At 41.1% G+C, this 27,921-nt stretch overlaps 1 protein-coding gene across 1 annotated transcript in view; it reads left to right on the forward strand.

The window, feature by feature from the left end:
- The window catches only part of trabd2b (TraB domain containing 2B), a 69,369-nt gene that overhangs the window by 17,512 nt on the left and 23,936 nt on the right, over positions 1-27,921 (forward strand). The window contains exon 3 of the mRNA XM_053322460.1: positions 26,072-26,218. Coding sequence (XP_053178435.1) covers positions 26,072-26,218 — 147 coding nt within the window. The remainder of the gene's footprint in view (positions 1-26,071; positions 26,219-27,921) is intronic.

The following is a 27,921-nucleotide window of genomic DNA, read 5'->3' on the forward strand; positions in this document are numbered from 1 at the left end:
AAATGTCCCATTAAGATAAAGTTCAGGACTGTTCTCAGCTAAAGTTGGCAACTGAGTGATGCTGCACAAGCGAACATTCCTGGCACTGATCTGAGGAGATGGAGAATCAGAGAGCGTCAGGGAGAATATGAGTGAGAGAGAGATCTCATGAACATGTTGTATGAGCCTATTCAGACATATGAGTTTGACTTGGCCGAAGAGAGTTGGTGTGTAAGCAGATGCAGTTATTGGTTTCTGATGCCCCTGTCAGCTCTTTGCCAGACTTCGGGTAGTAACAGCATCCCATAATATACCACCCAATGTGGATGGCCACCATGTTTTGTCCTGAAATACTCCTGAAACTCCTCTATGTGTAAATTCCTGGGCATGTCTTTCATTTCAAACTTTCATTCCCAGAAGGTGTCTGGTTTCAGTCAATACACATTTGTGTTAGGTATAATCGCTATGATATGAATATATAAAATAAATAACCCTTCAAACATATTTTTACAGTTTTTCTGGTACTTCTTTTTCATAAGACAACTTTTATGAGGGTGTTTAAAGTTTGTAATTAATGGCTTCAAGTTATAAGCCATTAACAAGAACAAATTTTGGCTTACTTGGTTGCAGAGACTCTTTATGGCTGGAGACTTTATAGTAGCTCTTAAATTCATTAAGATGGTTCTTCCACTTTAAGGGTTTTTCCACAACTTGGCAACCCAAAAGCAGTTTTTAATCTGATCTATAGAACATTTACAGAACTTTATTTTTATATATAATATTTGTTAACATTTGAAGTCTCTATTTACAACATACAACTTTTAAGTGTTTAAACTTAAACTTTTAAGTTTAACTTTTTATGCTGTAATTGCAATTTGGGCTCTGATTATTTTCTTTTGATGCCAAACATGTTCCAAATGTTATAAAAGTTATAATGAATCTGCACAGAATTTGTTCCAAAACTCTACCAAAAAAAAAAAAAGGCATCTGTAAATGATGACTGATGAAGAGGAGAAGACAGTTTATGAAGGGTGTACTTTGGTCAGCATTAATAAGCTTGACCATGTCTTTGTTAAAAAAATGATATTTATTATCCAATCAAACATGTTTGGTCGTAAATCGAATGAGGATAGGTTGTAAATTACTTTTTTCTAAGAGGGCTATTTTCCTCTGGTTTTCTCTGGCTTCATGTTTATAGTTCACACTGGGATTTGGTTTTTCCATTGCCTGTTGTGTGTGAATGTCAGCCAGTGGCAAAGGGCTCCAAAGTGGCGTTTCCTTTAACGTAAATGGCAGTCATTGTCTTATGTCACAATGTAACTTTACAGACTCTGATAATATGAAAAACATGGACCGGGCACAGTGTAAGCCAAGCATGTTCGGGATCGACATGAACAAATCCCACAGTATTTCATAGATTATTCTGCTGCTGATTCTCTCAGGTTATAGTGTCAACACCTTAGGCATCCCACAGAAGCCTGTCAAACCAGAGGTGCCAAAAACTAGGTGTCAAAAGGTGCCAAAAGCTAAATCTATGAGAAAAGCTCACAGAGAGCAAGTACTGGAATGGAAACACAAGTCTATTTTATCAGCTGCAAAGGGGAGAGAGCATGAGAGATGCAGAGAAAGAGAGAAAGGGAAAGAAGTATAGAGAGAGAGGGCAGGCCCCCTCAAAGCCTCTGTAGTCAGCTCTGGTGACGGCCAACCCAAGCACTTGAGAGCAGTGTGAATGGCTTTTTAATGCCTGCTAACAGCCGGGGTATTTAGTGGGTTGGGGGGATGGATGAAGGGATACGGTGAAGGATGGGATGGATGGAGAAAAGATGAGAATGATGACAATGTTTGGACATGGGGTCCCAGCTGACCACTACTGCAACACTACAGGACTCATGCACAGTCTGGGTTTCATGCTGCGGAGATCACATTTTTTAAAGTTATGGTCTTTTCTCTGACTCCAATCCAATTTGTCTTGGTCATATCTCAGTATTTTTCTTGAGGTCTCGTTATTTGGCCTGACACAAATGAAGTCTCAATTATGTGGAAATCACAGGGGTAATTGCCTTTATTGCTCTACTATCTATAGATGAATGTCCAGCTGGCTGCTGATTACACACTCATTCAATCTGGATTTATATGCTGGTGAGAAATGCAGTCCAATACAAGTATAAGGCCAATATACTATCAATATAAAACTCAACATATCAAATTTGCACCCTGTTGTGGCAATGGTCAGAGAGAAACCATTGGCGCGTTTTTGTCTTGACTCATAGACTTGATGCTTGTTTGGTCTTGGCCTTAACAAAGTTGATCGTGACTGTAGTGCTGATTTACATTTTCCTACAGCTGCCTCAAGAGAAAAGCCATGCAGCAAAGTTGCGCCGCCTGAAATCTCATAATGCCGGTAATGTATCTGTAGGTTAAAGAAAGGCGTAGGAGGGAATTACTTCCATTTGTGTCTTCACTTGTCGACCCGTTTCTGGAGAATTTAGAACATGATAGGAAACAGTGCATTGAGAACACTGATCCATTTCTCTGTGTGAGTATATGAGGTCTGTGCCTCCCTGAAAAAATTACCTTTATAAATAGATACGAACTTTGATCTCGACTAACAGTATTCAATAATCAAAATGGCATGCTCGCTGTAGTGTAGTGCATAATTTGTGTGTTCTGTCACCGATTGCATTTAATGGATTAGTTTTGTGCTGCGTTGCCAAGGAAGCATCTTATGCCAAAAAAGGGGGTCTAATTCTGCTGCTGAAGAAAGCAAGCTCGTGTGTCCAAATGATTTCAATAAATGAATACTTGCTCTCTGACTGAACAATAAAGGATTTTGTAAATCATTTTATAGGCATCAGTGTCATAAAACTCAGAGTAATGTAATAAATAACTATGTATTGTATCAAGAAACCACTGTCAGAATTCATTTTCGTCATCTTTATCAGAGGAGGAATACTAATGTAAGAAACTGGTTAGGTCACATAAACCACACAAACTTCACTATCTTACCTCAACCCGGCGGCTGTTTACACAAAATGGCCCCTGACTCAAACAAAAGCTGGAAGGCTCCCTGGAAACCATGGGAAAAGAAGACGAGAATGACGAGGAGGGGAAAGAAAGAGGGGAAGAGACAAAAGAGAAGAAAAAAAACCATAACAGGAGGTGGTGAAAGAGGAGAAAGAAAACAAACACAGAAATTAAAATGTGCTCTTTCAGTTTGGTTTCTTCTCTTTTTTGCTCAGAGAGTAAAACAAAGACTCATGCAGCTTCTCTCAAATGCCTTTCTAGTCATAGAAACTGCTGAAGTGTTGTTATGTGTAAAGTTACTTGTATATGTGGCTTTTTTAGTACTGTATTTCCTTCCTCTATAATTCCAGTATGGTGGTACGCGCTATCTTGTGTTTATTAACAAGTATTAGGGGCGCTGATACTGACTTGCTTGGAACCACCTCCAAAGCTTGGCAAGATAATGATCATCTATCATGAAATGTTTGCTCGGACCACACCAAAACAGGCAATTCATTAGTTTGTGGAATTTTGCATGGGCAGATACTGTTAGACTCAACAGCTCTAGCAACTTATATTCAAACAGAACATTTCAGAGCTCCATTCCTTTCCATCAAACTTCTAAGTGGTGTGTTGCCAGAATGGGGAGACCAAATCCTGGATCACAAAACCGCCTAAGGCCCCCGGAACCACTGAACCCCATGGCACCAAATGTGCCGTCTAAGCTGCTCCTCCTCACACCTCACCCACACCCACACCATGACCACACTCCCATGGGACTGAGGGATTATTTGTCAAAACCATCAGCAGGTTTTAAAGGGGAAAAAAATCAGAAAGTGTGAAGTCTGGTTTAAGTCTGCAAGATGTTCCAAGAATTCCATCTATCTTCACTTGAGCTAACCTGGGATGGAGTGGACTGCGGGACGGGAGTTTTTTGACTGGGTGGGCGCCAAGTTTTGGAGAAATTTTTGGTCATGTCTGTTGAAAAGGTGGACGTTCCCCTCCACTAAAGCAGTTTTCTTTCCTTTCTTTTCTTTGGCAAAGCTTGTCTTGGATCGGTTGCTGTCGTCAGTGCACTAGTGATTGTGGTTGAAATCATTTTGAAGGATGTCTGGTTTAGGCTCAGCTTTTCTGGGGCAGCACTGCCCACCCAGGAGGACCTGCTGATCTGGCTCTTGTAAAAAGCAACTCTATTCCATTTTCTCTCCCAGAGAAACACAAATAAATTCCTTTTAATCAGCCGTGGGTTCTTTGGGGGCTCATTTGGAAGGAATGTAATTGAAACTTAAGGTAACATTATTCATAAGGTAAATGTGCTTTGGTAAGCTTGATTTCTCTCTCCCACAGCTGCCCTTTGATATACCCGAGGGTGATCTCGTAGCGGTTTTAGATGAAGACACAATTACTTGAGGCGGCATGGAGGTTAACTTTGAAACTGTTTGGGAATACCCTCTGCGTATTGTAAAAGTCACAAAGCATGTGAGATATTTCAACAAATGATTAACTACAAACTCTCCAATATCATGAGTTGTCCTTGGCTCTCACTTCCTGTCTGTCTTCTTTCCTTCTTGTTCACTGCTTTCCTCCCTGTGTTGGCTTCTGTCGTTCTCTGGAAGTTGCTGAGGGGGGAAAAGGTCCTGAGTTCAGTTCCTCTGAAAGGGGATCCAAACCGCGTGCTAACGAGAATGCCAAGCCTAACAGGGACTGACAGCTCATCGCCCTGAGAAGCGTGTGTGTGTGTGTGTACATGCTTGTGTGTGTGTGTGTGTGTGTGTTTAGACGGTTAGGGGGGTTGGTGTCAGAGCGTGCCAAGTATCTGTGTGCATTTATTATGAAAAGGCAAACATCCCTGGTGAAACTTAATAACTCTTTTTTTACACGCATGCATGCAAGAATACATCCACATAAACACACATGAAGATGAGTGTTGGATTGCACACAATCACGCGGATGCACTGTTCACACGCATCAATCAGTCAGCAATAATAGTCAAAAGGAATTTCATAGGAAAACTGAAGGATAAGTGCCCCCCCCACCTACCCCTCCCCACCATCATCGCTGTATAACCACCAGTTTTCTCTGCCCGTCTCTATCTGGCCTCAGATGAAAAGCACATGGGTCAGAGTGAAGTGAAGGTAAGAAATAAAGAGGCAAGAGGAGGAATAAAATGGGCGTGAGTCAGATGAAGGCTAAGGGGTCAGAGTTAGACAGGAAAGACGAGAAAGTGCTTAAGAAAAGAAATTGTCCAGAGAGAGAGAGAGAGAGAGAGAGAGAGAGAGAGCTAAAGAGAAAGTGTGTGTGTGTGTGAGAGAGAGAGAGATAAAGGCAGCTGAGGGGTCATGCTGGGAGTAAGGGAGCAGTCAGCCATTTTCAGATGAAAGGAATCCAACCAATCCCCTCAATGATAAACATGTGTCTGTGTCACCCATCCCAGGATTTTGCTCTATTTATGTGTGTGTGATTGTTCACTGTTACAGACACTGTGACTCCTGACATTGACAGTGCCAATGATGATATACACTCACACACACACACACCGACACCTTGTCCACCATTTTGGCAACAGCGGGGGGAAATGTACTGAGTGCTAACTGATACAAACCATCACACCCTCAACACAACAGCGGCCAAATAACAACGCACTGCCTCTACTCTCCCGTCCCCCCCCCCTCACTCCTCCTCCTCCTCTTGTCCTGTCCTTATCTGCCTTCTAAGTTGCTGTTTATTTAACATCAAGGAGTAGACGAAACAACTCTAACCCCGAGGAAAAAGTAACTCTCAACAAACTAAATCACAGCAGTGAATAATGATAAAAAAATATTACAGCATGTTCATTGACAGTCAGCAGGGTTTGTCAGTCTTAGAATAGGACACTGCTTCTCCAAAACATATGCTCCTTAACAATTTATTTCTTAGTCCCCAAGTCCTCCAAATTAAACAATGAAGTGGGACATTTTTAAATTGGGGATGAGATGGTGCCACTTTCATTTTCACAATTTGACTGTGCCATCCAAAAACATTGTAGCAAAAATTTAACCATTATTATGATTTGACAACTCTTAGGTTTGGTTAGGTTTATGCACGTGAACACCATGGTTAAGGTGAAGGGGTGATCATGTTTATGGTTAAAAGAAACCAGCGAACAGTGTGTCAAAGTCTGACATTTTGATGTTACTCTATTCAGTGTTGCACTATTTTCTCCTTTACAACCCCTAACCCTAACTCTACTGCAGCTCGAGGGCTTTGTCACTTGAATATAAACATATGTTTTAATCACGACAAACGCTGTTGTTTTTCTTGGGTGAACAGTCTTTTATTTTGCACTACAGAGATTGTATTTGTTTCCCTTTTTATCAGCCAAACCAGGAAAAATCCACACTGAGCATAACTTCAAATTATTTATTACCAACACGGTAAACAGAACAATGGATGCATGCTCTCTGTCAAAATACTTTTTCCCCTACAAAATTAGCTCCTGTCTGCTGAGGCATGATTAACTTTTTGATGGTTATATTTAGGCAAGTCAAAGCACTTAAGGTTAAGGTTTGGGAAAGATTGTGGTCTTGGTTAAATGTTGAAAATGTCAGTGCTGACTTGAAGCACATGATGAGATGTGTTAACACTTTCGATATTTAACCAAAAAAAAAAACATGATCTTTCCTCTTTCCCTAACATTAACCAACCTAACCACACTGGGGATGCATAATGCAAACACATGCCTCTGGTATCGACATCCTGTGCTTCCTTTCATGACTTTGGAGTCTTTCTTTGACTTATGATGTTTTTTGTTTTTTTTGACACATGATTTGGCCTCTATGGAGCATTTTAAGATGGTTCACATTGCTTTAAAAACAAAGCAACTTTTTTTCTTTTTTTTATAGCTGATCAATTCAATTGGCTTTAAACCTGACATAAGACACCAGTTTGTGAAATAGTCAGAAAATTGAATCTGTAGATTTGTGTACATGGACACAACATTTTTCATGACACTCAGCATGACATTCAAACTGATGTATTTCAATTGGAAGTATGTTCGTGCCTGCATTGTGTTTTTGTAGTTTTTTCCTGTCAGTTGGTATTTGGTAGCACAAACGCTGATTTGTTCTTTATTTCCAACAATAACTACCACATTACTCAATATTTTATCACAATAATTGTTAAAAGTGATCTTAAAACAAATGTTCCACAATGTATATTGATCTACATCATCCAAATGCCCCCCATGACCATATATAAACAAGATAAAGATAAAACTGGACGTTACATTTCACATCTCTCATTTAATCCCTGCACTTCTTACTTTCATATACTTGATCAAACTGGACTTTACATTGTGCATTGCATTCAACCTCCACTGTTACATCATTTTTATATAAATGCCACATTTAATCTTTGCTCACCACCCTCATACATGTTTTTGTCCATAGTACAGTCCATATTTCCTTTGTGCAGTCAGTATACTTCATATTTAAAATGTAATATCCCACTTCAAAACGATTACTATTCCATTCTATTATTATTATTATTATTATTATTATTATTATTATTATTATTATTATTATTATTATTGTCATCATCATCACCTTACTTTTGCCTGATCTTACTCCTCTGTGTTGATTTTTGGGAGCAAACGCCAAGACACATTCTTTGTATGCTTGTGTTGGCTAATAAAAACAGATGCTGATTCTGATTGAGTGGACTATGTCATGCTCACATAAAATCCCAAAACCATGAATCATAAAGATAAAAAACATCTCCAGGGTTGTGTAAATAGTAGCTGATGCATGTGTCGATATTTAATGATCTGGGAATGAGAATGGATTGGTCTTTTCAGCCTCAACCTGAACCTGAACACTTCAGGCCTTGCTCCAAGCCTGTAGTAATGCAGGCTTGGAGTGTTGTAATCTCTGAAGGTGACTCATTTTGATCACTATTTCCATTAAAAAGGAAACAAGCAAACAAACACAAACATAAAGGTTAATTTATATTAAGCTTAAGTTGTTAGCACCTACTAACACCAATGTTTCTGAGAAAAATACATAAAATAGCTCACAACCTAATTAAATCTGAAGTTACTCAGGGACTCTTTCTAAGAAATGGAACAAAACCAGCTGATGCATCATGGCAGACAGCCTGGAAATAAAGCCACTAACGTTACCTAGCGCAAGTCACTACTCAACAGTTCATAAAAGCTTTATAAAAATTCTGATTTTAGTCGCACTGTCATTCATTCAGTCTGTCAGTCAAACTGTCTTTTATCATGTTTTATATGAGCAGCAAGAACAGCAATTTTAAATCTCAATATTTTTGAACAGATTTCTGCACACGAGTCAGCGGATCCTCCGGTAGGCCCACCACCACTGACTGTACTGTTAATATTAAAATAAAATTAAAATTAAAAAGTACAAAATCTTCAGTAATGTAGTGGTTGAATAATACATGAAAAAAAAAAACATGTTGCAGGCACATACTTTCAACAGTCTGAATGTTGTGCCGAGTGTCAAGAAAAACATCCTTGTCAGCGTACACAAATCTATAGATTCGTGAAATTGAAGAGAGGAGAGGAGAGAGCAGAAAAGAAGAACACAATTCAACAAAAAAGTTGGATTGAGTGTGTTATTTTTTTCTGCTCTCTCCTCTCCCCTCTGCATCACAGTAAACACTATTCAGTCATTCAGAGATCTCCGCAGTAAAAGTTGAGGTCCCCTCACTCCACCCCTCTGTCTCTCCAAGACGGAGGTTGAGAGAAGGGCCTCTGTGGCTCTCTGTTGACTCACCCACCTTCTTGGAGGGTTGCCATGGCCACTGCCAGCCTGGCCTGAAATGAACCAGGTGGGGGTGTTGATGGGGTGGGAGTGCGGACAGAGAGAGCAGGGGGTCAGAGAAGGAAAGGAAATGAGGTGGAGAGAGAAAGGGATGGTGACCTGAGGAAAATGAAAGAAAGAAGAGAAATACAGATTTGTAAGCTTCTTTCTGTTGTTCAAAAGGTGACAGTGCCACACTGCAAACAGTGTGTGTCCGCAGGATTAAAAAAAACAAACAAACTTTCAGGTCCAGCATATGTTTGCATGTGTATGCATATTTACACCAGTGTGGGTTTAATTGTGTGTTACTTCCTCTATGGTATTTTCACAACAATGACTGTGGCAGACAGGGTATTTATTTGTGGGAGCCACAGAGTACAATCATTCCTTTCCATTCTTCTGCTGTAGCCCTGAACTGTGTAAGGCATCTGTCAGCAAGCCCCTCTATGTGTGTGTAGCCATTGAAACCATGGCTACTCACCCGTAACCACACTCTTGACGATTGGGTCACTGGCACACACTCATGCATGCAGGAGAACACATAAACACTCGTAGACACTCAGACTGTGGCACTGCTTGATGTGGCTCCATTTCTACTCAAATGACTTTGACAGATATTGTTTTCAGTGACCCTCAAGTCGATATCATTGTGTGTGTGTGTGTGTGTGTGTGTGTGTGTGTTAATGGTACATACCATTCTCATTTTAGGTAACACACTGGAGCCTCAGCCTCGACTTCAGCACTTAATTACTGTCAAAGTCGATGTGTAGCTGGTACTAAACTAACAGTGATCTAGTAAAACCCCAGTGTTAATTAAGATAGGCTTTGGCCCAGCAGGGAGTGTGGTGAGACGGAAACTGAGAGCCTGGTGTGGAAAGAGAAAAAAGCTCTTGAATGTTGAGACATTTCCCCCCAGTGATACACATGTCCAGATAAATAGACCAGAAGTTTAGTGAAACACTAGTCTATTTTAAAGATCAGAGAGAGAGAGACAGCATATCATCTCTTACAATAAAGATTAAATAAACAGCTCTGGAAACACACAGCAGCTTTGATGGGACATTTTTCCTCTGTGTTGAGACATGGCCCATTAGGTGTGTGTGAGTGCACGTGTCGTTGTCAGACTGAGAGTGCGTTCACATTTGTGTGTTTGTCTGTGTCCTGTGTCTCCAGAGTCAGTGCAGGCAGACAGTTGGCCTGCAGTCTCAGGTGGTGATCAGGGGGAAGATAATGCTAAGGTCAGGCCAGGGTCACTAAGAAGTAGTGTGTGTTTGAGTGTGTGTGTATATGCGCCCTGTCCTCACAAAACGTGTCTTGTTGCTGCTGTTCAGTCGTTGCCATCCAAACAACTGTTCTGTGTCTGTGCACCATAAAATTGGCCCCTGTGAGGAACATTTCCACTGCACCTTCAGTTTTTGATCAGTGCTTCCTGCAACACAATCCAAGCTCCAGTTTCAAAAGTTAGATTTGAGACTTCACCTGTCAACATGTTTGTCTCAAAGATTAAGTCTGTAGACCTGAGGTTTAACTTTAATAAAAAACATATTTTAAAAGGTTAAAGCTTTGTTTAAATGTTTAGAAGTAATGTAAAAGAGAAGATAATGTTTCTAAATGACAAACAGCATTACTCAACAGACTAAAATTGATGGAAAAGGGGAAAATGTGTGCTTATTAGGGATGTGCTTCTCTATCATTGAAGCTGATGCGATATGCATCGTGATGCGTTGCCAACAATCTGATACGTTAAAGATACGTATGAAGGAACTACTAATGTGATACGATTCACCCCTATTTGATTAAACACAATGTAATTCAATACATTAATGCTGCTGTGTAGTTCAATATGGTACAGAGATTTTTATATTATTTTTTAAGTGTACATCTAATCACAAACTAGCTTACCTAAACTTAACTAAAACATTTCTACGTTACAAATTGGTTTCGTTAGTACTGCAAAGCATCTCATTTGCCCCCCCTCCAAAATAAAAACTCTAAAAAAGAAACACGCTTGGAGCTTTCACAAACAGGAATTTTCACAGGTCCTTTGTAGTCTAATGCTCTGTCTCCAGTTTACATGCTTATTCTCCATGACCCAAACAATTACTGTCAAAATAGTTAAATATTCCACTAACTCTGACATGCAGAACAATGACTGAGCACAAGTTCCACGTGGAAAGTTTTGGCAGCACACCACTTAGCTGTAGCATGCTAACACTCTTGAGAAACAGTTTAGAGAGGTGGAATCAATCGAAATATCAAGTTATTGGCCACATTTCTAAACAATCAAGGATTAAGGCCTTTTCTAATAATTATATGTAAATAAATTGGATTTTACCTATGCAAAGTCTAAGACTATGGCCCTTCCCTCAAACAAACCTCTCAGACCCCCACTCCCCTTAGTTTACTTTCTTAGTCTTGCTTGGGCTCATAACTATGTTATACGATCCCATAGACACTCATCAGTTGAGCCAAGATAGTCTGATGTTGCTGTTTGATATAACTTCAGACTATACCAGACACATAAAAAAGGTCTGTCTGAAGACACACACACATTTTGGCTATTCTATGGCATCTCCTTTTGATAACTAATGTAATATTATTTCACTTCCATTCCCTAAGCCTCCCCAGAAACTATTTGAAGCCCCCCTGTGGAGGCCCACTTCCCACTTTGAATGCTTTACTGGAGCTGGAGCCAATCTCTAGCTGACATTAGATGAGAGGTGGAATACACTCTGGACAGGATGCCAGTCAATCACAGGACTAACATCACCAATTCCGAGTCACCAATTGATCTAACATGCATGTTTTTGGTCTGTGGGAGAAACCTGGAGAACCCGTAGAGAACCCGTAGAGAACCCACATGCAAACTCCACACAAGAGGACCCCAAGCTGGCTGTCGGGTTTGAACACAGAACCCTCCAGCTAAGAGGTGATTGTGCTAACCACTCCACCACCGTACCACCTTCAGTTGCATGTCATAAAAATTATTTTAAGCAGTCACAAAATGTCATGTTTTACTAGTAGGTTGTTTTTAAAATTTCTACCAGAAAACACAAAAAGACAAAAAAGTAAAATTACACACAGAAAATAAAACAGTTTTTCCACATCTTATATAATAGTCTACTAAAAATTGTACTGTTCTCTTTTACCTCTGTTTCTAGCTGTTGCTTTGAGTTTTATTCATGATTTGCCTTACACAGCAGACAAACTGCAGAAGTTGTAATCTTGTTTATCCAGTGCTCCTCCTGTCTGCTCCAACATTCCTCTCCATCGGTGTGTGGCCTCTTTGATGATTTGTGGCCCATTTAAAGCCACAATCCTGTGATCTGTTGGTTGGGGTGACCACAAACCCTCAGCCTGCCTGACCAAGTCTGCCCTTGAGCCGCTGTGGGCTGGGCACACACACATACACCCCTACACACACACACACACACACAAACGATATAGAAAAAAGCACAGATATACATAGACATACATCTATACAACACACACACACACACTCTCTAACACTGAATTATGGGTCTTTCCCACAGCATGATCCCCTCTGTCAGAAGGCTGTACTGAGCTGTGGTCCAAACCCAATGTTTTCCTTAATAGAGGGTATGGGTGCTAAAACTATTAGAGGCAGCAATCATAGTCTTAATCATATTGGATTTCTTCATACCAAGCACTTTCCCTGAGAAGCTACATAGATTTCAGCTCTGGGACGAATATGGAACTGGATGCAAGTTTTTGTGTGTATGTCTGTGCATTGCAAGAAAGTGAGAATGAAAGGGTTTATGTGTTGATAAAGGCAGTGTATATATTAACAAGTTTTTGCATGTGAGGTTGTCTAGAAAGCCAAAACATGCATTTGTAATTGTAATTTTCAGTATACATCTGTTGTTATGTGTATATGCTTTTGTGTGTGGGAGACCATGCTGTTTAGAAAACTATGGTTCAGTTGTGGGGAGCCAAAAACTGAAGGCTTCAGGTCAGACTTGACAAAAGCACAGACACAGATAACAAAGACAACATAGATAAAAGAAGAGCCAAGAATGTGACAGAGCAAAATAAAACTTGTAACAGAAAAATGTGTCACAGATTCATGAAGGAATAAATTCATGTGCACACCAGACGCTGTGAAATGTAAATCCCTGCTGGCGCTGTGCTAGAATTATCACATTAACTCCTGTTGGATGGTGCACACACTCACATATGTACACATCAACCATACAAACAAAAAGCAAACAGAGATGAAACTCAAACATTTTCAACCAAAGCTCTCTCTGTCTGTTAGCTTTTTCTGACATTCTCAACTTTTTTCTCTCACACACATGCACATGAAAATGAATCAAGGTTGTAAATAAATTAGGAGGATTGTAAAAACATTCTCGAAGCATTGGCGTAGGCTCAAATCAACAGAGCAGAGTGCCTAAACTGCAGATTTATGAAATAATGAGAGTCTTATGAGGGCAGTTAAATGCCCTGTCTCTGATGTGACAGCCAGCACTGCTCAAACAGTCAAGGCCAGCAAGAGGAAGAGCTACTAATCTAAGGCCAGCATTAACCCCTCCACCACATGCCGTCAAGACTCTGCCTTCCACCTCCAAACCGCCGGCAGCGTTTCGAGGAGTTATTTCCCATGTCCTATCGTTGGGCTCTCTCCCTCCTCCACCGCCTCCCACTTAGTGCTTCTGTCTGTTTGTTTGTCTCTTTCGCTCTGTCTCCATGTTGGCTCCGCTGCCTCCTTCTCTATCCCTCCCTCTTCCTTGCAGACAGACACACAAATGCTTTTTTCCTCCTTCTCTATTTTCTGTCTTGTCTCTCACAAAAGCAAACACACTTATGCACGTACAGAAATCCTTGTTTTGCTCCAACTCTCTTTCCTCCAACATTGATTAGTTGCTCTGATGATGCAGGCAGACTCATTTATGGCTTGCTCGTAAACTTGATTAATTCCACTTCAATCCAATTTTGAGCACAAGCCTGATGTCTGTTTTAGCTGTCAGTACAAGCAGGTCGTGTTAATTAATTGCAGTATGGCAAGGCTGAAACTTCTGAACCGCAGTAATTAAGAGAAGTACTTAGGAAGCCTCCTGGCTGACATATTAACTTCATAAATCTCTCTTTTTTTAAAACTCAAAAACGTAACTGTTAAACATTCTCTGGTCAAAGGGAGTCAGCATTTGTAACACTTTTGCAGTAACATCAGAAAGCCCCATAATATCACCTCTTTAAACCTCGTTTTCAGTTTTACACAGTCACTTTCCTCCCTAACACCTCTTTTTCTCAGCTGAAATATTGTATTTCTTTTTACTTTTCTGTCTTTGGTTTAAAGCTTTCATTCCCCTTTGAAGGTTGTTGGCTGTCATTTCAAGGCCTGTGTCAATGGTTGAGTTTTATGCGGGTGTATGTATGTCTGCAAATGTGCATTATCGCTCTTCATGATCAGTCCATGTGGAAGTGTGTCAAGAAGTTTGCGTGTACAGAAATCTCCCCAGTCAGTCCAGCATGATTTTCTATATTTATCTTATTGTCAAAAAATCTCATCTGCAGAGCCAAACCAACAACAGACTCGTCCTACTTACAAGTATTGCGTGTTCATCCAAAGGCTGATATGTCATAGCACATGAAAGCTTGACTGTTAGTCCACTATTCATTTTCATTCACGGTGAGAGCCGTCAAACAACTCCAAAGCCATTAATATATGCAGAAACTGAAATCTTAAACTTGTTGTTTAACAAGCAGCTAGGCTACGGATTTGAGGCATTTACTGACCACCACCAACAGCTAGCCGAGCCTCTGTGGCTGCATGCAGCATTATATATGTACAGTCCTTACAGTGACGCTGAGGTTTCACACACTCTTTAACTCTAAACAAAACCAGGTGATTTCTGAGTGCAGACTGACCAATGCTGCCAGCATAGTTAGATAAGAATAAAACGCAGCTTTGGAGTTACCAGAAGATGAATTCCTCCTGTTTTGGCAGAAGCTAAAGAATATATTCTGGACCGGTCTTTAAGCTTAACAGAGGTAGATCAAATATTCAGGATATTCACTGTGCGTAAAAGTATCAAAACTACACTACAAAAATAATCCATAACAAATCAAAATCCCATTTGCAAAATATTACCTGCAGTTGAATGACCCCTGAAATATATTTTAATGTACATTTTATTGTTGGATTTTCACTAATGGTGTATAGATGTGTAAGAAGTATTTTAAGTTTTGTTGGGTAGTATATCTGTAGCAATGCATTATATTTTATAAGCTTATATGTTCTGTATATTAAACCCCATTGTACCAACATAATTTGACTTACAAGGACTACATACTGGGATCCCTGGGAACACATTTCTGTTCACAGAGCTTAGCTAGCTTGTTGGGCTAAATAACAACCTCTTGGCTTTGTGCTACACTGTAAGGTCTTCGGCATACAGGGAGTACGATATATCAGGCTTTGGATGGACACACAATACTTTTCCATAGCATTGGTCCGTTGCTGGTTTGGCTCGACACACAAAAAAAAAAATAGAAAATGGCCAGACTTATCCTTTAAGTGCAGCACTTCAGTAAATGTACTTGTTACATTCTACCACTGCAACTGCTGATAAAATGACACACATACACTTAAAATTGCTATGGATAGCATGCAGCATTGCAAGAGGTAAGTCTTCCTCTGGTAATGTAAAAGACGATGAAGCCCACAAATATTTTCTACCAAATACTTTTTTTCTGTCTGTCAAGCACATCAGAATCTCTCTGGTGGTCTCACAATTGTTAGCTGCTGGCAAACCTTTGGTACGCAAGATTTGGGAAGGTTGTACACGTTTGTATGTGTTTGTGTATTCCTCCCCACGCCTAAGACAGCTTGTTCTCATTGAGGAGATCATTTGGACTTCTCTTCCTGGTATATGTGCTGACAAAACATTTTGAAATGACAGAGTAGCGTTACCCTCACTCGTACTGTGATTTCACCTCCTCTAAACACACTTATCTAACACTGGCTCACACACATACAGTGCTTGTTAACAGTCTGTGTCTCTTTTGAGCCCGAAAGGTATACATTACAATCTTGCTCGGTCTCTGTTTTTCTGCAGGCTGAATACACTGGCATGAAATTGAACATTTCTCCTGCTGATTTGCCATGAAATGGTGTGCTTGTGTGGGATTACAGCGTGTTAGCTTCAGCATTGAGTCTAAGAGCCGTGACTGAGGGGAGCACAGAGAAGAGAGGAGAGGAAGTTTGGTCCACCTACTCCTTCTTCTGCTGCTCCAGCCTTAATAGACAGTCAGAGCACTGTGCAATTTAGATAAACTCTGTAGTGAAGACAGACATCAACACACAGTATCCACATGCATGCAAATATGCACACAAGCATTGAGTTACCATGCTCACACAGAGAGACTATGTACGAAGTGGAGCACAGGAAGGAGGAAGGAGATGAAAGCTAAATAAACAGAGATCAGTGACAGTGGTGGAAGGAGAGCCGCCATCAAATGAAAGAAAAGAGAGAAAGAGAGGGATGAGTGGGAGAGAGATGAAGGGCTGTTGCTGAACTGTATAATCCAGAGATTTGTCATTGAACACACATAACCTGGGCGGAGGAAAGGGAGGAAGGCCAGTGATTCAGGGTTTGAGAATTGATGGAAGTTGAGAGGACATGTTTTGATTTTGGAGGGATGGGGACAGGTTTGAGGATGGAAGGGCTTTGGGAGGATGAAGAAGGAAGAAGGTGGAGGACACAGTTGCCCAGCTGTGCTCCAGACCTCTTAAACAGAGAGGAGGAGGAGGTGAGGGGCAATAGGTCTGCTCCCTCCTCTCCTTTCTCTACCTCGTCTGGCTAACTGTAAACATCTGGCCTTTTGTCTTTTGGTCTCCACTCAATGCACTCTTGCGTATTTTTACATTATGTCCCCCCGCTGTGTCTTTTCCATTCCTTCTCTTTTCTTTTCATGATGTGTCTCACTTTATTCCAGCTTTCTCACTTAATTCTCTCTCATCTCTTCTATTTACCTTCTACTCCCCTACTCAACTGACACACAGATGCACAACATGCAGATGTTAACCCATACATAAAAACCTTTCAATCATATCCCTTTGATATGGAAATGTGCTTTCTTTTATAGCTACAGTCTGCTGCATGGCGCTCTATGGTACTAAAGTGTCCACTACTCTGCAGGAGAAATTCAATCTGCTTGTCAAATAGTGCAAAAAGAACAATTTGGTCATGACTGCTTGCTGAGGTGCACGTGTGAACTAACACACACACACACAAACACACACACACTCACATTTACTTTAGTCATTTTTGGGGTATTTACATAGACTTACTTTAATTTCTTGGAGACTTACCCTGACCATCACCACTACTTGCCCATCATGGCTTCTGTCTCCAGTTGCATAAGCTTTCCCCAATTGGTCTTAAGTCTGGTCTGTGTCCTTGAAAGTGCCTTAAGTCAAATCAACACACACACACACACACACACACACACATACTAACACCTTTGTTGAAAATGATTTATATCAGGAAGAATCTGTTTGACTCAACTTGGCATCACATCATTTGAATATCATAAGAATGATGTGTGATAATTGAAGGCTGAATGTGTGCACGCACTCAAAGGCTCTCAAACCTCTCCAAGGACTCCTCTCGTTCGGAGAAATGAGTTTAGTCAACTGGACCAGCTCACTACTAACTGTTTGGACACTTGCTGTTTCTCAATCTGGATCTGGTTTTTCCTCCATTACACAATTTATGTTCATGCAGGAGATTATGTGCTGCTCTCGTGTTTCAGCCGGACCTCAGATGTGGACTTTGCCAATGACAAATAATTCTGTTGGAATTATTCTGTCTAAAGCCATTAGTCCAACCAAAGCAGACTTTGGGAGATAAGAGAGAGTGGTCGGGCCGAGTTTGGGGCCGGGGAGGCATGTTTTAAACATACACAGCTGTTTCTGACTGCTCCTTTCTCATGCCGCGGAGAAGACCCAGCTCATCTGGTTTGGATAGCATCACACATCATAATGGGAGCCGGATAAATCCGATGGAATTCAATGAACATTTTTCCCTATAGGAAAAAAAAGCAGTCTGTGAAATGTGTTAGGATTAGTGATGTTAATGGTGGGCTTCGAACTCTAGGGGAGATAAGGTTAGAGTGACCTTATCTTGGGATCCTAGCAAGTCATTTAATCTTATTTTCTTAAAAACAACTGAAAAAATGATTTAATGGTGAGTGAGATCATTTCATTTTCTACCAGTGAAGTTCATTTAGAGCAACAGTTTCTTAAAGTAAAGTAGATCACACCCCTTCAAAATAAAAAAAAAGATACTTTATGAATCAAATTCACTCCTCACCCACTGCATATTCATTGTTTAAATAAAACTTTTTTTAGGCCTTTTCTTGTAGGCTTCATTAGAGGCACTGCTGTCAACACCTTTTCCTCCAACACCTCATAAACACACACGAGGTGTTTTTCTTCAGTCAGCAGTGAATCTAAAGGGGATACAACAGAGATAGTTTTATAGACCCTAACAGCTAAAGTACATGCTGCACTTTCAACACGTTATAAAAAGTTGGAAAAAAAACATGGCATCTTTGTGAACACCAATGGTCTATGCACAAGGAAAGAAAGGTTTAATTTATTTTAATTTCATTCAATTTAATTTAAGCCTGCATTCATTGATATGTTTGCCATTTGGAGGCAGTGCAACAGCTTGTAAACATGGACACCCAAATACTGACTAAATATTGACATATTCTCACCTTATAAAATTGCGATGGTTAAGCTTTAGCAAATAGTTGCCTATTTATACATCCAGCAGACATATAGCAACATTAGAATTCATTTATAGTCACCGTTTGGCCACTGACAATGGAAAGTCCAATTTTTAACAGTTTTGATTTGACTTTTTGTTTTCACCAAGCCTTTAGGGAATTCTATCAGGTTCTTTAGCTTCTACATGCTCTCTAATTATTGCTAACGTTGTCTGCTTTGGTTTGGTACTTGGCAGGTAGTGTCCAGTCAGTTTATCTGAGCTTTTTTGCTGACAGTTTCCTGCTTCAGCTTTAGAAGAGGCAGTGGTGAGAGTGAACCAAAACATTGAAGCGGCAGGCTGTAAGACCAGAACAAAGAGCTAAAAGATGCTAAAACGCTGCAGAGCTTAGATGAAAAGCAGAGACAGGTGATCTGAGGCTTTGTCTCCTCAAGTGGCATAATTCACATGGTAATTTGATCCACAGTTAATATAAAATTCCTTTATTAGTGCATATATAATTTACATCTTTTCTTAAATGAAGCATTGTGTTTTCAGGTATTCACTTCGGTCAGGAATCAGAAGGAAAGCTGTAGAGTCTGGTGGACTTTCCCCTTCTTCACCTGTTACACTTGCCTACATTATTATAGTGATCAGCTTTCAAACTAAAGTTTGCACAATTTCCCTCTATAATTTTCCACCACACACACACACACACACACACACACACACACACACACAAACACACACAAACACACACACACACACCCTGCTTTTGGGCATTCACGGTGAGGGACCAGCTGTGTGCTTTTTCACTCTGGATCAAGTGATACTTTATTATTTTCTCTGTTTTCTGGGGAGGCAGGAAGGCTGGGATGACTGGCATAGTGGCAGTTCTGCCAAGTCAAACAGTGAAGTTTATTTGTGGACAAGTGTAGGGAGAGCTGGGGCGACACCCAGCACCCCCCACGCACTGGAGACTCTTATTAAGAGGAGAGACAGGAGGCTCTGGGGACTGCAGGGGTGTATACAGTATGTTTGTACTAGGGTGGGGTGGAGGGTGAAGTATGGGTGACTATATATCTAGTTTTATTGGAGGAAAGAAGAGGAAGAAGTGAAAAAGAGCAAGAAGGTGAAGGAGAATAGTAGTGGAAGTGGAGAAAAGGAAAGAAAAAGTAAGAAAAAGACAAGGAAGGGTCAGATGTTGAGAGGATTTTTACCATTCCAAGCTAAGACAGGGATATTCCCCCATCATTAGACCCTCACCCCATGCCTCAGAGAGGAAATAAGACAGGACGGAAGGAAGAAGGAGGGTGAAGAATGGAAGGCTTTCTGTGGAAGCTGGGAGCAGCAGGCCTCTGCTACTGGGATTGTCCCTCTGGTAATCCCTGGATTTCCTAGGCTGAGACAGGAGGTAGACCAAGCAGGGCGAGGGACTTAGTGAGGCACACAGAGAGAGGGAATGAGAGAAGAAAGAAAAGAAGTGGGAAGAGAAAGAGAGGCAAAGACAAAGGAAAAACAGACATTGGCTATGTCTTGAATGGAAAAGATCTGAAATGTATTTTCTTTTATTTTCTGCAATATGTGGTTATCATACAGGTATGGTTTACAGGAACGTGCATAATTATTAGCGCGTGTGCCTGTGGGTGAGTGTATATTTATTTGTGAATTTTCATGTTTGTGTGTGTGTGTGTGTTTGTGTGTATCGCGGGTATTAAAGGGATAAAGATTTGGAAGAAAGAGAGACTCTGGCTTGTTGTAACTCCTGCCAGATGTGATGAGTTGAAAGTGTTGCTTACCTTCAAATAAGTAAACTATACACGAAGAAAGGCACAGAGAAGCTGTAAAACGACTTTGGCAACACTGACATCGGAGGTTGCATTTGAGGCATTTTTATGCTTGGATGTTGCTTTTAAAGCCCTTGACAGGTTACACAATTCCCTTGGAGCGAGAGAGAAAAAAAAGGAACAAGTCATGAGGACCTTGTTGATAAAACCGTAGGAGACAACAGTGAAGCTATCATATGAAACTTTCCAGGCAACTTTGATGTGGTCTTGTGTGACACCATCTCTTCCACCCTAATGTATTCAAGGTGCTTTTCAGTGTAAGTGTGGACTGAGAGATCAGACAACAAGCATGCTTTTAAAATACCCCCACCACTACTACATGCACACACTCATGATCGCATGAAGTCATACTGAGATGTTACAGGTTAAAAGAAATTGAACACAAGTGTTTTTTTCTTTTTATGAATTCTATTAGAGTACGCTCACATAAATTGGTATCCATCCTTTTTTTGGGTTGCTCTGTGGGGAACAGGGATGAGATATCGCACTTCTCCTATTCTTGGGTTGCCCTGGATGTTATTTCAACTCCCTACCTCCTTCCCTTCAGTCACCCCAGGGTGCTGTGAACCCAATACCCTCCTGTTGTCTGTAGTCAGATGTAGTCAGAGCCCATTTGGGAAATGGCTCAGCCCGAAGGAACCCAGCAGTGCGTGTCTTGGGTCAGAGGTCTGGCTCTTCTCTTTCTCTGGCAATGAAACACAAGCGGCTCTCAGGGAGACGAAACCGGTCAAGGGGAACCAGCACCCTGAAACTGTTTGCGATGATTAAATGACTAGAGATAAAGACTCTAAGAAAAAGAGATTAATTCTCATTTTGTTGAGACTTTCTGAGTTTAAAGGTGCCAGAAAGTGTTTTAACAGCATTTACAATATTACGGATCGGTGCGGCGTCTGCAGTAATGCGGACTCTGCACAGATCCGTCGTGGTGAAGAGAGAGCTGAGCCGAAAAGCTTAGGATACCTCCCGATCGCCTCCCTGGTGAGGTGTTCAGGGCACGTCCCACCTTTAGGAGACCCCGAGGAAGACCCAGGACACGCTGGAGAGACTATGTCTCTCGGCTAGCCTGGGAACGCCTCGGGATCCCCCGGGAAGAGCAGCTGGGGAGAGGGAAGTCTGGGCTTCCCTGCTTAGGCTGCTGCCCCCGCGACCCGACCCCAGATAAGCGGAAGAGGACGGACGGACGGGTACAATATAACATTGTTAAAGTTCTAAAACGTGAGGTGAACAAATGTAAAGATGCTCTCGGACAGTCAAAAGCTCAGGCCAGGGTTCAGCTGGCTCTGAATACCTCGTTTGCAAAGTTACCTTTACTCCTTGTGATGACATCAGCGGGCCTTAAAGAGACAGGAGCTCATTCAGACAGAGGCAAAACTGAGGGCCTGCATAATGGGCCAGTATAAGAAAAATAAGGAGTTGATCTGTATATCATGCAAGGATATTCCAGTAGGCCCCTGAAATATAAATACAGACCTGGAAATATGCATGATATATCTTCTTTAGGATCCGATTTCCACAAATCTCAATGATAATGTTTCAGCTTCTCCCTCCTGCTTTTGCTCCATTTGTGCTTCCTCTGAAGAGAAGAAATAAGGATAATAATAAATAACAGTGCTTTGCTTGCATCATACTGTAAGAACTTGTCATCTAAGCAGTGAAATTACTTGGGGACTGGGATAGTAAAGAAAAAAACAACAACATAGTTCTGCTGCAGAAATAATTTTCTCTCATCTTTGGCTTTTTGTGAAATACTGGAGAGTTTTACCTTTTTTGGTCACTAAAATTTCATGACAACAATCTGAGAGTAATAGAGAGGGAAATCACCTTTTAGAGGTTGCACGTACACATACAACTATGTCACAAATGCAAAAAGGTTGGCAAACACCACAGCAAAGCCAGATGATTACCTATAGTGGCAGCCAATATGATGATATAAATAGGGATGCTCAATGTTGACTTTTCTGCCGATATCCGATATTGTGCAACTCTTAATTTCCGATACTGATATCACCCGATACTGATATATGCAGGCTTTTTACACCAAAACTGTAAGGTAACAACTTAACATATCTCCTATTGTGGAATTAACACATTATGCCTAATAAGAGGGCTTGTTTAAAACAAGACATATAATGCTAAACTTAAGTCCTAGCATTGAGATGACTTTGCATTTGTCAATAAGGATAAAATGGAGAAATAGAAAGAGAGTAGATAAAGAGAAATACAGAAGTGTTTGGAGAATGAAGGAAATGAGGGAAGAAACTCTGGCAGTCACCACCAGGATTTCATGCACCTGACCGCCTACTTATTGCTCATGCCAGGCCTTACGCATACACTTTGTATGCCCACTAACACAAACTCTTTACTGCACAAATGGGTAAAAATCACCTCCATCTGTACAACACATGCTGCTATCAAAGAGAACAAGTTTTTATTTGTCTTATGCCATTCTTTCACACTTTCAACTCTCTCTCTCTCTCTCTCTCTCTCTCTCTAGCTTTTGTTCTCTGCTCCTTGTCTTTTTCATGCTTTTAATCCTCCCTTCCTTTGTTCTCTCTTTCTTGTTTCTCTGCAGGATTGTAGAAAAGTGAAATAGTGTCTCATTGTTTTACCACAGCAAGAGAAGAAGTGAGTAATGGATAGGGAAATTAAAAGTGATGCTTGGAGAAAAGTGAATGTGAGGGAGGGTAAGAGACTGAAGCAGACAGGATGGACAAGTGACAGTATGTTGGTTTTTCTTGACCTGGGTTAGTTTTTAATGATATGTGCTTCTCATTTGCTTTAACAGACTCCTAGCTGTTAAGGATATTGTTTTCTCCTCTTCGCCAGAGTTCTGTGTTTGGCCTCCACAGTTTGACACTTCCTTCTGTTGTATGGCAGCCCAAAGCCTTTACGCTCTATCCATCACTCACATTCTCCGATTCAGCTTTAAGGAGGTATAATGAGGGAGTGATGTAGTTGACAAGAGTGAGCTCTCTCGGTTCCAGCACCTTGTCATCAGCACCTACTCATTACATGCTACAGACTTGTAAAACCTTCAAACAAGCTAACACTATTGCTAGCAAACAGCCATGACTTAATGCACTTCACGGTCAATTGATGCAATGCACAGATATGTTGATAAATGACATTTTCTGAAACTTAAAAGGTCTCTGATTTCTTTTCTCTTTCTTTTTTTTTCATGTACCTCCCACTCCTGCCTGACCCCTTTTTCTGTTTTCTTTCCAGTGCTCACTAATGAATTTTTGGAGTGCTGCTCTCAGATCACAGGTTCCAAGACCATCCGTGTGTGCTCTGCTCCTTCCAGCTTTGTTCTTATAAAGCTTTTATTTAATTACAATGGGAGTTTCTCACGCATGTATTAGATGAGGCGAGGAGAAAAAAAAGGGAAAAGAGAGACCTGCAGTAGTAAACTATGTGGTCAACAGAGTCAATGTTAGTTACTTTAAAAAAAGGCCTGGCTATAAAAGAGCCAGTCTGTCAGCGTGAGTGGACCACTTCAGTATGAGAACACCCACTTGTTCAGTCAACACATGTGTGCGTGCACATGCACACATATTCACGCTTCTACCTATACATGCAAGCATACACACACACACTGTTTGCATTTTCCTCTCTCCCCCTCCTTTGCCTCTCCCGCAGTGATTGACATGCTCTCTCATTCAGCTCAGCGCAAACTTAGGCGCCATGGTTACAGCTGCAGAGATGTTCTTTCCCCGGGAGACAGACAATATTGAAATAACAACTCCCTTAAAAACACAACCAGCCACACATCCCCTCCCTTCTTCCAAGGCACTCAGCCTCCTGTCCGTCATGTCTGGTGCAGTTTGCCATGTTAAGGGGAAACTACTGGAGCTGGCAGCATTACAAACAGCCCGGCAGGTGTGCGTGCTTTGCCAGCTCCGTCCCCTGACTCTACCCAGGGCCTGGTGTTTCTCTTGGAAAACAGCCCTGTGGGTCAGGGGCTTGGGGCAGTGGCAACTCCCTGGCACAGAGTCAAAATCTGCAGCAGCAAAATTAGCTACTGTAGCTAATTAGCCACCAGGCAAATTTTAGGCTCTCTGTGCCTGGTCTCACGACTCAACACGACCTGGAGCAGTAAAAAGCAATAAGAGAATCTCATATGAGATGGAAATAGAGACTGAAGCGAAGAATACTGTCACTACTAAGCCAACAGGGAAGTCTGGAAAGTCTGGTGTTGAGATATGAGCTGAGGAAAGCACATCTTTTTTCAGGACTGAAATGGTCACAGGTTTGATCAAAACTCATTCCTGGATTATGTGCCTCTGGCAAGGCGACAGCATGGCGCTGAGCATAGCAAAAAACATGCTTGATGAAACATGTCGAAAAAGAATAAATAAGACCAGACTCAGCTTTCTTACCATACAGCGGGAGGAAGGGCTGGAGATCCGGCGCTGGCAGAGAGATGAGAGGAGGATGGTGACTCGTTTTTCGAGTAAAAAAGCGAAGAATGCATAAGGAAGAGAAAAGTAAAGACAAGAGAGGGGGATAATGAGAGAGTGCTATATGCCTTTAGCTCATCAGTTGTCTCTTTGCATTATGAAAAAGAAACACATAGAGCCCACAAGACTGGTTAGCAAACACAATGACCTCAGAGGGAGGGAGAGGGGGAGAGTCACAAGGTTGAGCTTAGAAATTGGTTGTGATTATCCCAGCGTAAAGGTTACCTGGAGTTGAAGCATTCAACATGCACGATATGGGCATTTATGATTGCAAAAACATAACTTAATTGCGTGAATTATGACCTAGACTTCTGACATCGGGCTCAATCAGTTGTGCAGCTGTATCGGCCTTAAGCTGCTCCACAAATCATCTGGGCCTGGATGCTGACGTTCTCCCTGCAGTATTTTCCGAAGCACTAGTCAGGTTTCTTAGTGAGGGTAATTAGGATCATAGACGTGGATCAGACTGGTGTGGTTTGAAGATATGATGAGCTGAGTCACTTGGTCTGATCAATTCAAACAACTGCACTTGAGCTATTTGGGTGCAATGTAGAACAGTGTGAATCTGCTGTAATTCCACAAATAAAGAAAAAAATCCTTTCTTCTTCATGCACACCTCTGGTTCCTGTAAGAGAGCTTAACAGTGATTGACAACTTGGTCCCAGTTGCCAGGCCATTCAGTTGTGGCGTGGGATTGTAGAGGGCGGGAGCAGGGAGGTTAACCCCTGGTGTCTAGGACAGCTGTGGAGTCATTGGGCTGGCTGGCGGCTGCACGCAATAAATTCTCTCTAAAGAGGGTTTACTTTTGATTTTAATGGGCGCTGTAAATTTACGGCACCCTGGCCCTGCTGGTGAAAGAGAGAAAGAAGGGTTATTTTTAAAGGTTCTCTCTCATCAGCTCTCTACTTTCTTCCACTGTTTTCTCCTTCCTTCAGAAGAAAGCCAGTGGAGTCTTGCCATGCCTTTTGTGGTCTGTTTTACCTGCAGTCAGCCTGTATGGAAAGTGTATGAAAATATCCTGAAAGAAATGAAAACGCTGCAAAAAACATTTATCCAATGTTCAGCATAAAAGCTTCATTGTATAATAAGGTCACATTATATTTTTTAAAGAGGAACACTGGCCATGTGTGCACAATTCTCCCCCTTCATAGCAAATTCCTCTTGAGCGCATAGCAGAGAAAACTGGGTTTGTGGATGCAGAAAGTAACAGCACCCTTCCTGCCTCTGTCTCCCTGCAGGTGCTGTTTGCTTTGAACCAAACACTGCTGCAGCATGAGGGCGTACGAGCAGGCAGTCTGCAGGGCTCCTACACCACTGAGGACCTCATTACTCACTACAACTGTGGAGATCTCAGCTCCATTATCTTCAACCATGACACCTCACAGGTTGGTCCCAATTTACCTAATTTGTTTAAATGTGGGCTAAAAGACGTGAATGTAAGAAGTGTACTGCCTATTAACCTTTTTGCCAGCTGAAACAGTGTGGAATTTATATGTCTGCAGTCTGAGCTGCAAGTTAGCCTGCACATCTTAATGCAACATTCTTCATATCAACTGTGTTAAAGGGGACGTATCATGCACATTTACAGGTCTATATTTCTATTCCACTGGAATATCTTTGCATGACTTACAGTTCAAAAACTCCTTATTTTATACTGGCCTTTTATACAGCCCCTCAGTTCAGCCTCTGTCTGAAACAGGCTGTTTCAGCTCCTGTGTCTTTAGGCCCCCTTTCCAATGAGTCGACTCTGTTCTGATTGGTTAGTTTCCAGAAGCTGCCCCCTGCAGAATTCTGGTGGCTTGGGAGGCCACATAAACAAACAATACTAAAAGGATTTCATTTATTTTTCTTGTGCTTTACTCAAAATATAAACTTCTAAAATACGATGCAGAACAAATAGTTTCAACAAGTCATTCATTCCTGTTGCTATTAAATGATTTAATACTGTATTTATTTTATTGTTGTATTTATTAATCTGTGTGCTGTTTGTTGTTTATGTATGACAGCTTGAACCTTGAACCTTGAATACATGCATACATGTTGGAGCCAAAATCTGATATATGCGACCAATGGAATGCTGGACGGCTATTTGTGTGCCAGATATACCAAAATTATGTACAGTTATAACAATCACAAATACCAAAAATTAATTATGAAGAATTCACTGTATGAATTATGGTTCATTTAGTAATATAACTGATTTGACTTTTTGCATCAGTAAGCTACCGTACACAGGTGTGCTAGATTCCCCACTCCTCCTACCTTGGGCTTTCAGTGGAGAGACCTGAGGTCAACGTACCCCTGCCCCTCTTTTACATCAAATTTTGACCAAAGGTACAATACCAGTATTGCAATCACCTACAATTTCTCATATACGACTCTCTATGTGGCAACAGTCAGTCTGCTGGAAAGGTTGTACTACCTTCATGCTGTAAAAATCTGCATCTTCAGATTTCATAAAGTTGGAAATAAGATTTGTCACATATTAAGTTTCTTTCCTTCAGAAACCACAGAATCTATGCATGTTAGGTATCATGTAAACTTATACTTTCACATTTGCATTTATCACTTTACAGCGCCAACCAAGTGCAACGCTTGTCTGCCACGGTGTAAATGTTTTTCCCTGAGGCTTTTTCTCTCTGCCAAGAATCCAATTTTGGGGCTGAAAATGAATCCTTGTACTTTTGTGTTGTTTTCTTGGACAAAAAGATGCTGAAGTTTCTGTAAAGCATCTAAAATCTGTCAGACCTTCGATTTAAGTTAGAAACCTTTTCATACCAACTTCTCTGCTTTTACTCTAGCGTCACCAGCAATTCCATAAAACTGCACATTACCATTAATCCCATTAATCCCTCTTAACCTCAAGTTACTTGATAGGTTGACAATTTAATAGCTCCGGACTCGACCGTAAATACACCATCTGCCCTCCTCTAACGTTGTGATTTCTAACATAACCTCTGCTCCATCACTGATGGCCTCATCATCATTCTTTGCACCCAGCCCTGCTAGCTGTCAAAAGGCCATTTAATAGAGTACACACACATACATAGATCCCACACGAAGAAGCTGTCACTTCATCTCCGCCCTC

Source organism: Scomber japonicus, chromosome 7, assembly GCF_027409825.1.
Source record: "Scomber japonicus isolate fScoJap1 chromosome 7, fScoJap1.pri, whole genome shotgun sequence".
Classification (NCBI taxonomy): domain Eukaryota; kingdom Metazoa; phylum Chordata; class Actinopteri; order Scombriformes; family Scombridae; genus Scomber; species Scomber japonicus.